Here is a 16,704-nt window from a genome sequence, read left to right on the forward strand (position 1 = left end):
CACAGTGGCGTAGGAAGGTGCCAAAAAGTGTGTATGTGTGTGTGTGTGGGGGGGGGGGGGGGGGGGGCACACTTTTATATTTACACACTTTTACACTATTATAAAGCAAATATAAAGCAACATATTTGAAAAGTGGTGAGTGGACACGTGTCCCCCTTGCTCCCCGCTTCTTACGCCAGAGTAATAGAGTTTTTGGCGATTTTCTATACATAACGGAGTGTGTGTGTGTGTGTGTGTGTGTGTGTATTATTATATTTGACGTCATTAATTATTATGGTTAAAAGCTGCTGTGTTCTGAATAGGGCCTCCACGAGTACTCAAAGGTCATACTCGACCCGGACTAGAGTACCCAACACTTAAGCTGTATCCTAACTGGCCGCGAGCGACGCGAGCGATTATTTTACAAATCATTGATTTCAATTGCCGCATATTTATCTGTCGCGTCGCTCGCGTGCGGTTAGGATACGGCAATTGAAGTCAACGATTTCTAAAAGAATCGCTCGCATCGCTCGTGTCGCTCGCGTCCGGTTAGGATACAGCTTTACACTAGATGATGGTGAGATTAACGAATAAACTAAAATAGCATTATGCATCTTAATTCCAGCGTGGGACGGGATGTAGCCCAGTCCAGTGTTACAGCGCAGGTTTGATGCGCGGTCGGTTTGGGATCGATTCCCGTCGGTGGGCCCATAGGGCTGTTTATTGTTCCAGCCACTGCACCATGACTGGTATACCAAAGGCCGTGGTATATGCTATCCTGTCTGTAGGATGGTGCATATAAAAGATACCTTGCTACTAAAGCAAAAATGTAGCGGGTTTCCTTTCTAAGACTATATATCAAAATTACCAAATGTTTGACATCCAACAGCCGATGATTAATAAATCTGTGTGCTCTAGTGGTATCGTTAATTATTGTCCTACATTGGTCATTGTATTCCACCTTGTACGGGTACTCGAGTCCTGCTTGACTCGACCAGTGCCTGAGCACGCCTTATAATTGTATACGCCCCCCTCCCCCTTTCTCTGTGTGTGTGTGTGTGTGTATGTGTGTGTATGTGTGTGTGTGTGTGATGAAGAGGTGGTAGTGCTGGTGTTATGGTGCAATTGTTATGACGTCATATTAATTGCGTCACATTGTTTGGAGGCTTCCACCCCACTTGAAAAGTATTCCATTAAAAAAAAGAAACAAAAGAAGAAAGAAGCAAAATGGCAGTGACATCGCGAAAAATTAGTATTTTTCTCCAGATCTAAGCGAAGTCAATATAGGTGACATGGTTACAATTTAGTATGTGAAATCTGTGTGACTACAATAGTTTTTTTCAAGATTTGTCTGGACCAAATGTGGGGGGAAATCTAACGGTAATGGATGGTAGGCGAGTAATTTATCAGTTATTAACAAAGTGGTTCAAACTTTAGAGCTTTCCGGTGGGATGGAATGATGTGACGTAATCTACACGTCATGACATGCGTTGATTATAATAATTTTATAATGCAATAGTGATGACGTTACATTAATTACGCCACAGACTTGAGAGGCTTCCACCTCTCTAGAAGGCTATTCCATAAAAAAACCAGAAGAGTAAAATGGCATACGACGAGAAATTACATAGGTTTTTTTTGTTGTCCTAAGCGATCTCGGCGAAGTCGATATAGATATAGGTGACATGGTTACACTCTGGTATGTGTAATCTGTGTCATTGCTATGTTTTTCCGCTGATTTCTATCTTTGCAAAATGTGAGGAATAGATATTAGTAGTTAAAAGCAGGCCGACCAACTTTCCGGAATTTTCCGAAAAATCCAGAATGTTCATCCCATACTTGGAATTCCGGAAATGATGCCAAATATCCGGAATTTTCTCAAATTCACTTTAATTGGGGTTTTTTTAAGCAACTTATTCTTATTACATTCTACATTCTCCGAATTAAATAGGCCTATCTTTATCTCTCATTTCAACCAGATTTTTCTAGTTTTGTGCCATTACCAAGGCGTGTGTCTATTGGCTGTATTTGTCAACAGCCGACCAATAAAAATGTCGAGTAAACTGAAGCCATATAATATATGAACAAACAAATTATTTACTTTTTATACTCGAGTAGTTTATGTACTTATGTTCCTACGGGGAAAGCATCGGTTCTATGGCGATACGTGGAAACCTGAATATATCAGAGAAGAACGCTACGATCGTACGAAAAATAAATAAACGAACCCATAATTATCTTCTCTGCATTTTGCAACATTTCACTACATAATATTTGGCTACCAGTAATCTGTGACGCACCCATGACATTAATATACTTACCGATGTTATTTTATTCAAGTAAGTTAAACTATAAACAATGTAAATAGTAACCATTGTTAGTCATTGCCGGGATTTTTTCTTGACACTGGCACCCCAAAGTGTTACTCTAATACTAGCAATGCAAGCGTAATGCAGAACGGCAGCCAGTCTTATTGTGGGAAGCAGACGTTTCGACCCTAAACCAGTTCGACCCCACTACATGTATATGATGAAATAGTGAAAATGTGGCAACGTACTCCATACAAATAACATTAGTCCCAAGTTTGTTTATCTCTTTATTACTAATCTGTAGGTGAGAGATACAATATTTGCTAATAAAGTGGTGTTTTGTTTCTTTTAGTATTTATTGGTGTTGATAATTTTTGGTGCTAGTTGTTTTGTTTTTTGTTTTGTTTTGTTTTGTTTTGTTGTGTTTGGGGTTTTTTTGGAGGGAGAGGTCGGGGAGGTTATGGGGAAGTTCCCATTCACATGCAAATAATTATATACTCATTTGTATTGTTATGTATCTCTTTGGTTGTTATTTTGCAAATATGTCAAACATGACATTTGCTTTTTTTGTAATGTTTAAATTATTCTCGCACACTTTAAATTATTATTTTGAAAAGGGCATTCGCGCGCTTAGAAACTATAATATCAGAAAATTCCAGAACAATATTTTCATAATAGGTTGGTCGCCCTGTAAATGTAGGAGAGTAATTTATCGTAATTATCGTAATGTTTAACTACGTGGTTCGGACTTTAATGTGTTAAGTAACTGTTAAACGGCGCCATATGTATGAATACAGGCCTGTAGCCTGCATGTTTAGCGGGGGAGATCGAAATTTCATCATGTAGACGGAACTCATCAAACGCGAGCGCCGAAGGCGTGGAGCCGTAGACGTTGGGGGTGGGGGTGGGGGTGGGGGTGGGGGTGGAAGGGGGTTCCCCAGATTTATATATATGTATATATAGACACACACATATACATACACATATATATAACCCCTTGCCAGACAATGTGATGACGCCGGTTACGATCGAGAATAATATTCTAACTTTTGTTACGAAATATACGTTAACAAATTGCATTAAGTTGTGCTATGCACAGGCCTCCCAGACCTCCTATATTTCCTATATTTTTTTATAGGATCCTAGAAAACTCCTATATTGAGATTCATTTCCTATATTTGACTCAGTTGCTTTGCCAAAATGCCGATGAATAAAATATGTTACTGAGTTATATTCGCAGTGAAAGGCAGCCTTGGTATATATTTGTTCAGGGTTGAAAATTAACATTAAAACCATGGTCGCCAGCAGGGCCAGTTGAAGAAAAATCTTACTGGCCCTTCTCAAATTCAACTAGCCCTCGCCTCCAATTTAACTGCACAGCCAAAATCAAAACTAGAATTTTCTTTGTTGAATGATAGAGTCCATTTGCATTTGATAATAATAATAATAATAATAATAATAATAATAATTCAACTATAAAAATGTGATATTTGCGTTATATAAATTATCTTGTTTTGGTCACAATAGGCATTCAGGCTCCCTTTTTGGGAGTAGGGGTGGAGTGGGGGCAGGCTGATTTGTATTGCCGGAATGAAACGAAAATGTCCGAATCTGGAACACACGTATATTTATATTCGCATTAGTACCAAAACGCTATATAGGATTCCAAACAAATCAGTCTGCATTTTTACATGGATTACAACTAATATTGTGAGTAGAATGATGGAAATACACGATGAAGATTTCAGGCCAGCTCATTTTGCCCGAAAGTGCCCATTGCTCCCCCCACCCCCCCCCACCCCACCTCCACCCAGTCTCGAACGCTTATGATGTTCCTAACGACCAGGTATAATAATACAGAGACCCTTTCCCCAACTCGCCTCTTATGCTTATGATGGTCACAACTGCCACAAGACAGTCAATGATAATTAATTTTAAGTGTTTTGATGCTATTTTTAATTGTTAATCAATAAAAGATAATTTGTCATGCTTATTATTCCTGTTATTTTTATATTGTAGTAACTGGTCATTACAGTACTATTTATTAGTAGTACTATATGAACTACTAAAACTAAGTACAGTTTTCAAAGTTTTATTTCAGGGATTTTCAAGAATCATATATATATACATGTATATCTGTAAGAAGCAAAATATACGAAATAAATTCCAGAGGACTAGGAATACTAGGATTAAAAGTCTCGTGGACTAAGAGTACCAGGAATAAAAGTCCCAAGGACTTACATTCCTCGGAATGCACGTCCCACAGACTTAAATTCCTAGGAATACAAGTACCACAGACTAGGATTCCGAGGAATGGAAGTTCGATCGGACAAAGATTAAGAAAATCACAAATAATCAGATTGTGACTTACCGTCAAAATATAAAGTTATAAAAGATATTATTAAAAATTATGTTGGTGTATACAGAAATTGTCTTTTGCTTTTCGCCAAATGTTAAGTTTTTGGAGTTGCCAGTTTTCATATATATATTTTTTTAAATATTTTGGGCTACATATAAGTTTTTTTTTTTATATTCTTCGTGTTGAACACATGGACACATTACCTATGTTATATCTGTAGTTGCATTACATAGTTTTGAAAAAAGCAAAATATTCGTCCTACTTCAATATGCTAACAAAAATTTAAGACGATTACAAAAATTTACTCACATGTCTAATCCGCAAGTCTATGACGTAAAAAATAATTAAGTTGATACTAAACTTAAAAATAATATTTTGACAGATATTTGAACCAACAATAATCTTAAGAGACTTGTACACTTATCCATCACACTACGAGGGAAGGCTGCCAAAAACATCATCTTTTTCTCGTGTATTTCTGGCAGCTCGTGGAAATTGCCGAGTATAACAAACGGACATCTAATTTGCCGGACTAGTATTTCTGTCACTGCCACTGTAGAAGGAATTTAAGTCCGGTAGGAATACAAGTCCTAGGATAAAAACAACTTAAAAATAAACCAGGTATGAAAGTCCGGGTAGGACTATGGTTCCTAAGCTATGGAGGTCCTATAGGACTACGTTTCCTACGGACCTGCGTTCCTTTTATACCAGTGAAATAAATTTCTGGTCTCAGGGCCCGTGCTTATAAAACTTAAAGTCTAGACTTTAATAAAGTCTAGATTTTAATAAAGTCCAGACTTTAACGTAATGCTATTTGAATGGCGTTGCCATGACGTTAAAGTCTGGACTTCATTAAAGTCTAGACTTTAAGGTTTATAAGCACGGGGCCTGGTCAGCGTGCGCGTTTTCGTTGTTGATGATTTTTGGTGTGGGTGGTATTTTTTAATGGTTTAATTTGTTTAATGCTGTTAATTGCTGTACTAGGTATAGTAACTTTATTTACACTGATGAATATATTTAGCATGAAGAAGGGTTATGCCCAAAAAGGAAGCAGAAAAAGTCTGCCACTTGTGTGGATTGATTTATACTGCTTTTACTACTCAATACATAAAATTCCAATAAATAATACAAATTTGTATTGTTATATATGTCTTTGGCTGTTGTTATTTTGCAAATATATGTCAAACATGGGCTTTTTCGCGCTGCTTAATTTAAAAAAAAAAAAAAAAAAAAAAAAAAAAATTAAAATGGCGTTTTCGCATGCTTTAAATTATTGTTTTGAAAAGCGCAATCGTGCTTAAAAATTAAAATATTCGAAAATTCCGGGAAAATATTTCCATTAGGTTGTTCGCCATGTCATATAAAAACATCGAATGATCTTATATTATCCAACAATAGCAAAACATAAAAGGAACATCTAAAGGTAGCTGTATGAGAAAAGGGATGAATTCAACTTTCCAACAGTAAATTTTCTCTTTATGCCGAGCAGTATACCCTCTGCTCCAGCTTTTGGCGTTTACATATCACAACTTATAAGATACCTTAGAGCATGATGATTGAGTGCAGCTTTCAAACGCCATATCCTTCTGGAACTAAAGTTGTTCCACAAGGGTTCTGATGTACAGGAACTCCATATACCATTCAAAACAAAATGTTTAATGATAGACATTTGGAGGCTATATATCTAATAAATACGATGCGTCACTGACGAAAATAATGGCTGATGCTATTCCATATTTTGAACGTGTACATACTTTTCCATCTCTTGCACGTTTTTTTCATTGATTTAGATAAAGTGAAGGACTTGACAGCTGTGGTGGCAGTACTCATGACGGGTGCCACCGGTGGGGCAGGATATGTTCACCTTTCGAGAACACCTGATACCACAGGGGCGTAGGCGTTGGGGGGGGGGGGGTTCGGACGACCCCCCTCCCCCACGAAGCAAATGGTCCGCTTTCAGAACTAAAACATTCTGGTGGTGCAAATGTTTTTTTTAGAAAAGGTCCACTTGGTTCATATTCGAACCCCCCCCAGATACCATCACTATGTTGACAGGGATTCATGAGTGCATGTCATATCAGCTACATTTTTTCCAATGGGCTCAGTCATGTGCCTGTTTTGAATTAGTAAACTACTATGGGAGTGGTAGAAAAGTATTCAAACACAATAGTTTAGATCACACAATTTATTCAATAGTTGAAGGCTTTCAGGTTCGATGAATTTGATATGCACATAAAATGTTTTTTTTTTTTTCCAGATAACCTTAGCACGAAAATAATAGTACACTTACGATACAAGGGAAATAGCCATAGCTTGGCTAGTTTAAGAGGTTGAAGCGTTAACGGAAAAACAGAAGAAGAGAAGAAACGAAACATTATATATAACGGAGACTTCTGTAGAAATGATATACCATCAACAAAAATGAATTAATGGAACATTGCAAAAGGAAAGTAAATCAATTACAGTACTTAAGCATGTCATGAATACGATTACACGAAAATTGTCCAGTATTCATGATCTCATTTCCACAAATATACCCAAGTAGTGAATGAAGTTACCAACGTGAACTGTTCATTATATTTCACAACCATACCAATTTCATTAATTGAAAGACATAATGGATAATTTTGCATTATTTATTAAATAATTTCAGAAATTTATGAACGTATGTACACTGATCAAATTGTTATTATTGTTATTATTATTGTTATTATTATTCATTCTTCTTTTTACTCTACTAATTTTTTGAGGTTTGGTAGGGAGCGAATAATTTGCCTAAATATTATCCATAGGTATTATTACTTACGCGATATTTTGACAGGCGTACGGGATTGTACGCCCCTCCAAAGTCTGTATTTCCTAAGGCGCAGATCAGTTCTATTTAGGCAAAGGATAGTTCCACAATTGTAGAATTTAATGCTAGCTCAGTTATATTTAGGCAAATGATAGTTCCTCTATTAGAGTAGAACAAAATGGGAGATCAGTTCTAATTTGGCAAATGATAGTTCCACTATTAGAGTACAACAAAATGAGATATCAGTTCAGATTCAAGTTCTATTTAGGCAAATGATAGTTCCACTATTAAAAGTCGAACAAAATGGGAGATCAGTTCTATTTAGGCAAATGATAGTTCCTCTATTAGAGTAGTAGGCAATGGAAGATCAGTTCTATTTAGGCAAATGATAGTTCCACTGTTAGAGTAGAAGACAATGGGAGATCAGTTCTATTTAGGAAAATGATAGTTCCACTATTAGAGTAGAACGAATGGGCAAGAAAGGATTTAATTATTCCCTGCGGCAGCGCGTTAATATCTATGTATGTAATCGTCAACATCGACATACATATAGTATATAGATATCCATACATCAATACATATTACCCAGTGCCAGGTCTGCCCACTGTTTCATGCACGTAAGCGGGATCGGCCGCGTAACTTGTAGGCCCAATGCATGTGTCTGAATTAAAGAGCATCCTTTTTATGATTTCTTCAATAGCCCAGAAGGTATCGTGGCAAGTCTGGAATTGCGTGTGATTCAGTGTCATAGGTTCGAGTCCCAGCAACGGCATGAAACACTTTGTGAGGCCAAAAAGGATTTAATTATGCCCTGCGCCAGTGCGTTAATATCTATGTATGTAACAGTGAACCTCGACATACATACACTGTATAGATATTCATGCATCAATACATACATACATACGTACGTAACTACATATATACATACATACATACATACATTTAATTATCCAGTGCGTTAATAGCTATGTATGTAATAGTCAAACTCGACATACAATATATAGATATTCATACATCAATACATACAACATACATACATCAATACATACATACATACATAAATACATACATAGATTCATACATACATACATACATACAAACATACACACATACGAACGTACGTACGTACATTGATGTCATGATAGTTCAGAATGTATCGTGGCAAGTCTGCAAGTTGCGGGCGATTCGGTGCCACAGGATCGAATCCAAGCTACGGCATGAGGCAATTTGTGAGGCCAGAAAGAATTTAATTATCTTCTGCGCCAGTGCCATGTATGTAATAGTCAATCTCGACATGCATACAATATATAGATAGCAATACATCAATACATATATACGTATGTAATCATAATAACAACAACAATACTACTACTACTACTACTACTAATAATAATAATTTAATAATAATAATAATAATAATAATAAAAAGTTCAGTATATAAAATCCACTTATTCGGTCCTTTTGCACTTTGGCATGTCATCGTCAGGTGAAAATGAAACTCAGTAGTGGTCCAGTGGTTAGACTGGTGGTAAGACTGTGGCCGCTGCCCCCCCCCCCCCCCCCCCCCCCCCACACACACACATCTTCTGCTCAGTCTGTAATTTTCCTCACTGCGTTAGCCGCATTGCCCACAGACCGCTGATTGTACGTTTTCCACATGATTTCCGCCGCTTTACGGTTTTCTGTCATCTTGTATACCTGTTTTTTTTTGTTTTTTTGTTTTTTTGTTTTTTTTTTTTTGATGTTTTTTTGTTGTTGTTAAAGAAAGAAAAAAGAAAAGAAAAATTAAAATAATAAAAGTAAAAATTAAAACTGCAATATCGCCTTTATATATAAGACATCGATCGATTATTAAAACCGCTTGTACTATACTGTTCAAAATAAGTAGGGGATATTCCATTTCAAATATCAATAATTATAGAATGAAATGAGATCTAAAACTCAAAATAAGTGCACGGTGTGCGTTAATGTTCCCACTCAAACAGCGTGAAAAAAACGCACCGATTGTTTCGATCGCGAAGCATGTGACGTGATATTGCACGTACGAATGGTGCGATTTTAAATTGAACATTTAGTTTGTGCGTACGTTGAGTACACACTGGCAATATTCTTTCTTGTTTGTTACTGCAACAGTAAATCATAACTTTGCTGTCACATTCTTTACATTGTGTGACTTTTCAACAATGCGACGTCTCCAACGTCAGGAACGTCTCAGGACAGTAGGCATGCTCCAAGGTGGCACCACCCAGCGAATTGTGACCCGTAGACTTAATGTGTCACAATCAGCCATTAGCCGAATGTGGGCCCCATATTAACAAACCAGAAATGTGGATGATCTTCCTCGTTCAGGACGGCCAAGGGCCACAACTCCGGGTCAGGACCGTTTCATTAGGATTTACACGTTGAGGAACTGAGGTCAACCAGCCAGTCAAATCGCAAGAGAACTACCTGTGTGTTACAACTGGCGTCACAGTGTCTGGTCACACTATTCGTAACAGACTGCATCGTGGCTAGAATCATTAATGCCAATCCCTTGTCACATGAGTGCTTGTGTTTTAACGTTAATTATTATTGCAATACATATTAATACATATCTGTTATATAGTGATATATTTGAATAACCCCTACCTATTTTGAACAGTATATATAGGTAATTAGAAATTGTAAAATATTCTCATCTGTTATCAATCACCATTTGTGACACCGAATAGCCGATATGAATTTTTGTGCTGGGGTGTCGTTAAAAATTCATTCATTCATTCATTCATTCATTCTGTTATGTACAGGGGTGTTTATACATACAGGGACGGGTAAAGCGCCCGTTTGATGCGCAGTCGGTCCAGGATCGACCCCCGTCGGTGGGCTCATTGAGCTATTGCTTGTTCTAGCCACTGCACCACGACTGGTATATCAAAGGCTGTGGTTCTGTGCTATCCTGTCTGTACGTTGTGCATATATAAGATTCCTCTAAGACTGTATGTAAAAATTACATAATTTTCCGATCATTAATACTAAATGTTTTATAGTGGTGTCGCTCAACAAAGCACACTTTCACTTGTCGTATTATGGTATGGTGTCCACCGCCCGTCTGTCCGTCCGTCCGTCTGTAAACGTTTCGTTTCCCAAGCACACCTTTCTTAACAACTCATATAATATCATCAATCTTTGATTGCAAGTACAACTAGGGTGGGTGGTGTTAAGGTCTATATAAGAATTGTTTCTCATTTTTTAGGAATTTATCGATGTATAAAAGTCACAAATGGTATAAAATCGCGTAGCATAGCGAAGTCAATTTATAAATTGTTGTATACATGAAAATAAAAAGCAAAGTAAATATGTAACACTGAGTGTTCTGTTTTTCGGTAGGGGCGGGGTGTAGCCCGTCGGTGGACCCATTGGGCTATTTCTCGTTCCAGCCAGTGCTCCACAACTGGTGTTACAAAGGCCGTGGTATGTACTATCCTGTCTGCGGAAGATGGGCCAATGTACCCGGGTACTTTTTTCTCGACATTCAGTTTTTAAAAAGTGGTGGTAACGCTCATTTGAAATGGCACGGAATGCACATATTAAAGGGACATTTCCAAATGTTCATATTTTTCAATTATTTTAATATTTTTAAGGAAATCGATGTGCAGGAGATTAATAAATCAATTTGCTCTAATGGTATACATTATTAATCGGCTGTTGAATCCATCGAGGTGGTTCGATCCTACGACGCAAACACTTCAAGCGAGTTCTCAACCGACTGAGCTAAATACACAAAAAAACCTCATATGTGTGTATTATTGGGGAAATAATCAAAATGAGTGTTTACTTTTTAAGATGTTCCAGTCTGTTTGTTACGCACAAATATTATTGTCGACCAAAGGCGTCATAGCCTGAGGTGAAAAATTAAAGGGACATTCCTGAGTTTGCTGCAATTTTTAAGATGTTATCGACTAACCGAGACTTTTTAACGATTGTAATTACATATCAAATATATTTGTTTGCATACAATATTAGTGGCTGTATATTAAATGCGTTTCTGACCGTTCTAATATTTGTACTAGGTTAAATTTTATTTTATTTCCTAAAAACTATTTTTTCGTACGTACGAAATTATTTGAAGACAAAATCCAGTTTGGGCTTCTTACAAATACTAAGACGACCAGAAACACATTGAATATACAGACACTGATATTCTAAACAAGAAAATATATTTAATATGTAAGTTTAATCGTAGAAATATTTTATTAGTCGGAAACATCTTACAATGCAGTAAACTCAGGAATGTCCCTTTAAAACCTCAGTCGTCCTCAGGCTCACAACACACAAACCCCAACCCCCACCAAGAGCCCAACCCCCACCAACAGGTGTATTCATGCACATTTTCCCATAAAGTAGTAGTATGGTTTTTGAGACGGGGGGGTGGGGTGGGGGCGTGGGGGCGCAAGGTACGAAAGGAGTGAGGACATAATAATGGAAAGTCATCTTGATGAAAGTTTGTTTTGTCTAACGTTCCGTCCTCATCTCCATGGATACAAAAAGACCACTTTTAAACAAAGAAACTTTTTTTCTCTATTTGCTGCTACCCCCTCCACACCACCACTGGATACGGCCCTGGAGACCCCGAGCATTGTGGTACAGGACTAGAGATATGATTGCTTACCTCGTTTTTCATTATCTTGTATGGCATATCTGAAGCATCTGTGAAAAAAAAAAGAAAAAAAAGAAGAAGAGAAAAATAAATATTTCAATTATTAATTGAATTTTTTACACACCCGTTGTTGAGAACACCATGCACTATTTTTGATAGCACATGGTTGTTTACACACGTACGTGTGTTAACAATTTCAACACACACTACTGGCTGCTACTAGGTGATGACTATGTCACCACTGCCATACATCCAATGGAAAACTATACGATGGAAATCGATTACAATGTGACAACTAGTTAACCTGACAAGCATGGGTCTCTGACACTAAGTCAGCTACAAGTGCAACGGCTGTAAATAACTTTTAGTTGAAAAAGATGTCAAAATTTGCTTAAAATTTGGTTTTTGAGGATATGTAAGAAACAGAATAATACATTCGTGTCCTTTAGATACCATTTATCTCACGCTTTCGCTCTTAGATACATTTAAAAACAACTCGTTGTGAGATAAATGGTATCTAACAGCCACTCATGTATTATTCTCTATATATCACCATTGTGGGGGTGGGACGCATTCGAGTGGTAAAGCACTCGCTTGATGCGCGGTCTGTTTGGGATCGGTCCCCGTCGGTGGGCCCATTGGGCTATTTTCGCTCCAGCTAGTGCACCACGACTGGTATAGCAACGGTCGAGGTATGTGATATCCTGTCTGATGGTGCATATAAAAGATCCCTTGTTACTAATGGAAAAACAATGTAGCCGTTTCCTCTCTAAGATTATGTCAAAATTACCAAATGTTTGAAATCCAATTATCGATGATTAATAAATGTAGACAAAGCAATTCCAACCCAATGGACAAACCGGGGTTTATTTTGTGTACAGATAACATTTTGCCCCAGGGTTCTACATCTCACAACGGTTGCTGTGGTCGTTGAGTGACGCGTGTACTGATCGAGGGTTTTGACACGTCCGTTGTCTAACTACAGAATACACCACTGATTGAAGTACCAAATATTTTTGGCATTCATCATTTTACTAAAGATCGCTTCAAGAAATCACTTTCATGAACATCGTGTAAGAAAAAACAACAACATCTACATTCGCGCCAGAACTATCACTCTAGCATCGTGCAAAAGCTGGCTAATTCGGTGTAGTGGGCAAGAATATTTCATAAATAAATATCTTAGAAAGGCTGTAAAACTCTGTATCCCTCGAGTATGGCGATATTAACAGTGCACCACGACTAGTATATCAAAGGCCGTGGTATGTGCTTTCCTGTCTGGGGGAAAGTGCATATAAAAGATCCCTTGCTACATTAGGAAAAATATACCGGTTTTCCTCTGATGACTACGTGTCAGAATTACTAAATATCTAACATCCAATAGCCGGTGATTAATTGATCAATGTGCTCTAGTGGTGTCGTTAAACAAAAGTAAAATTTCCACAGCTATCATTTTCATCATCATCATCAGGTCATGTCAGTGACGTGTGAATTAACTTAATACACTTTATTTCTCGAGGGCGGGACGTAGCCCAGTGGTGAAGCGCTCGCTCGATGCACGGTCGGTCTGGGATCGATCCCCGTCGATGGGCCCATTGGGCTATTTCTCGTTCCGGCCAGTGCACCACGACTGGTGTATCAAAGGCCGTGGTATGTACTATCCTGTCTGTGGGATGGTGCATATAAAAGATCCCTTGCTGCTAATCGAAAAGAGTAGCCCACAAAGTGGCGACAGCGGGTTTCCTCTCTCAATATCTGTGTGGTCCTTAACCATATGTCTGACACTATATAACCGTAAATAAAATGTGTTGAGTGCGTCGTTAAATAAACCATTTCCTTCCTTCTTTATTTCTTGATGTGGGGTATGACACTGTCCAGTGGTAAAGCGCTCGCCTGATGAGCGGTCGATATAGGATCGTTCCCCGTTGGTAGGCCCATTTGGCTAGTGTATCAAATGCCGGGGTATGTGCTATCCTGTCTGCGGAATAGTGCATATAAAATATCCCTCGCTACTAATGAAAAAATGTAGCGGGTTTTCTCTCTAAGACTGACATCCAATAGCCGATGATTAATAAATCAATGTGCTCTAGTGGTGTCGTTGAACAAACCAAACTTTAATTGTGTTTGTTGTATTATATATTTGATAATTCGAACACGTAGTGTTTAGTTGAATTTGTTTTGCTTAATAACACCACTGGAGCACATTAATTAATCAGTGGCCATTGGCGGATCCAGAGTGGGTTCACAGAGGTCTCGTGACCCGCTAACCCCACCCGTTTGATTTGTCTTCTTAAATTACATTTTTAAAAACTTCACATTCCACGATAATGAACTCTAAATAGCTCTGAAAAACACGTCACTGAGCATCTTTATTTCACAATTTTCAAAGAATAATTTTGTGACAATCACCCCCACCCCCACCCCGCTTACAAAACCCCGTATCCGCCCCTAACCGGATATTGGATGTCAAACGTTTGATAATTCTGACACCTGCTTCACCCTAGTATACATAGGGTTCTGTAATAATCTGGGGTTAAAGCGCTCGCTTGATGCCCGGTCGATATAGGATCGATCTCCGTCGGTGGCCCATATACAGGGTAGCACATACCACGGCCTTTATAATATAAATCTGTCGCGAGGTACGCGTGCGGTTAGGATGCGACAATTGAAATCAATTATTTCTAAAATAATCGCTCGCATCGCTCTCGTCGCTCGCGTCCGGGTAGGATACAGCTTAACAGTCTGAGCAGATCATTTGCTTACCTTCGTCTTTGTGTTTTGATCGCTTCATGACCCGATATCCAAACGTTGCTCCAATCAGACACACGATGCAGAAACCCGCCATCGCAGCTAGAACCCAGTACGTCACCGTCTTGTCTTCTGAACACCAAATAATAACATTTCCATTAAAACAATTATATATATGTGGTTTTATATATAGAGAGAATAATACATGAGTGGATCTTAGATATCATTTATCTCACAACGAGTTGTTGTAAAATGTATCTAAAGAGCGAAAGCGAGTTTGATACGTTTTTAAACAACGAGTTGTGAGATAAATGGTATCTAACGGACACGAATGTATTATTCTATTTCTTACATATCCTTAACAACTAGGTTTTAAGCAAATTTTAAAATCTGTTTCGACTAAAATATATTTACAACCCTTTGCACTTGTAGCTGACTTACGCGTCACAGACACATGACTGTCTGGTTAACTATACGTCACAGTGTAATCGATTTCCCTCGTGTTGTTTTTCATTGGATATTTGGTATTGGTCACCTGGTCATCACCTAGGAGCAGCCAGTCGTATGTCTTGAAATTGTTAGTACGTATGTGAACAAGTATGTGTTATCATAAATAACGTATGATGTTCTCACCAACGGGTGTGTATGAACTTTTTTTTAACACACGTACATGTGGAAACAAGTATGCTATCAAAAATAACGAACGATGTTCTCAACAAGGAGTGTGTAAGAAACGGTATTTGTCGAGGCTCTGTCTGGAAAAAAATAGGCCTATTGATTACAACTTTACATATTTTACATAAGACATATATTTTACATATTAAAAAAGACAAGTGTCGAATTCTGTTTATCGTGTAACACTTCATTTTAATTCGATATTTAGTACATGACAGTTCTAAAGTCGCCGCCATCGGTAATTTGACGCCATCGCAACTAGCACAAATGCAGATTCTTGCCTCCGTATTAAAGCACCTCTCTAAAGGCGCGACAAAAACCGCGTTCTCGTAGAGACTGTCACAGTGTAACATTTACAACTAAATTCAAATGTAATTCATATATTTAGCTGTTCATGTCCGATTCAATTAATTGTAAATCTGCTTCCAGCAAGATTGCGCCATCATCAGCGGCGGCCATCTTGCATCTTGTCTAATCCTAAAGGTTCCAACAATTATTAGTTTTAGAATAAAAAACCCCATGAACTGTTAAAACCAAAAATAGGTGCTACATGTAGTCAGATACGTACACAATAAGGTTTCCTGTATGATAGACATGTTCCACGTATATGTGGGGTAGGCTTGACTAAACTGATGCTAAGAAAACTCCTCTGAATATCCTATATTCGTCTTCTTTTAGGTTATATTCCTTCACTGTCTGGAGACCCACTCAGTGGTGTGAAGTCATTTTTTTCTTCTTTTTATTTGTCGTTTATTTCTTTCTTCTCCTGTTCTACCAAACAAGATGCAACCAAACTTGGTCCAAATTATCCTCTCATGGCGCTAACCAACTGTTTTATTTTTCAGGCCGATAACAATTCCAAGATGGCCGCCCTGAATAACCGAGACATGTTTTACTTCTTCTCAAGTTCCACAATGCTGATTTCAACCATATGTATTCCAAATGATCTTCTCATGCCACTTACTAAATGTTGTTATTTTTAGGGTTGATTCAAAATCCAAGATGGCCACCCTGGCCTCTGACTGACTGAGGCCTTTTTTAGTTCTTAAGTTCCACCAGCCAGTTTTCAATCAAACTCTTTCCAAATGTTCATCTCGTTGTTATTTTGGGGCTGTTTCAAAATCCAAGATGGCCACTCTGATCTTTGAGTGACTGAGTTGTTTCTGAGTTCTGAAGGTCCACGTACATGCAGATTTCAATCAAA

General features: G+C 38.0%; 1 protein-coding gene across 1 annotated transcript in view; it reads right to left on the reverse strand.

The window, feature by feature from the left end:
• Positions 1 to 8,447: 8,447 nt before the first annotated feature.
• The window catches only part of LOC121386395, a 29,365-nt gene continuing 21,108 nt past the window's right edge, over positions 8,448 to 16,704 (reverse strand). Inside the window, exons 6-8 of the mRNA XM_041517275.1 lie at positions 14,841 to 14,957; positions 12,090 to 12,127; positions 8,448 to 9,139 (exon numbers count right to left, since the gene is read on the reverse strand). Coding sequence (XP_041373209.1) covers positions 9,032 to 9,139; positions 12,090 to 12,127; positions 14,841 to 14,957 — 263 coding nt within the window. The 3' untranslated portion in view covers positions 8,448 to 9,031. The remainder of the gene's footprint in view (positions 9,140 to 12,089; positions 12,128 to 14,840; positions 14,958 to 16,704) is intronic.

Source organism: Gigantopelta aegis, chromosome 12 (genome assembly GCF_016097555.1).
Source record: "Gigantopelta aegis isolate Gae_Host chromosome 12, Gae_host_genome, whole genome shotgun sequence".
Lineage (NCBI taxonomy): Eukaryota > Metazoa > Mollusca > Gastropoda > Neomphalida > Peltospiridae > Gigantopelta > Gigantopelta aegis.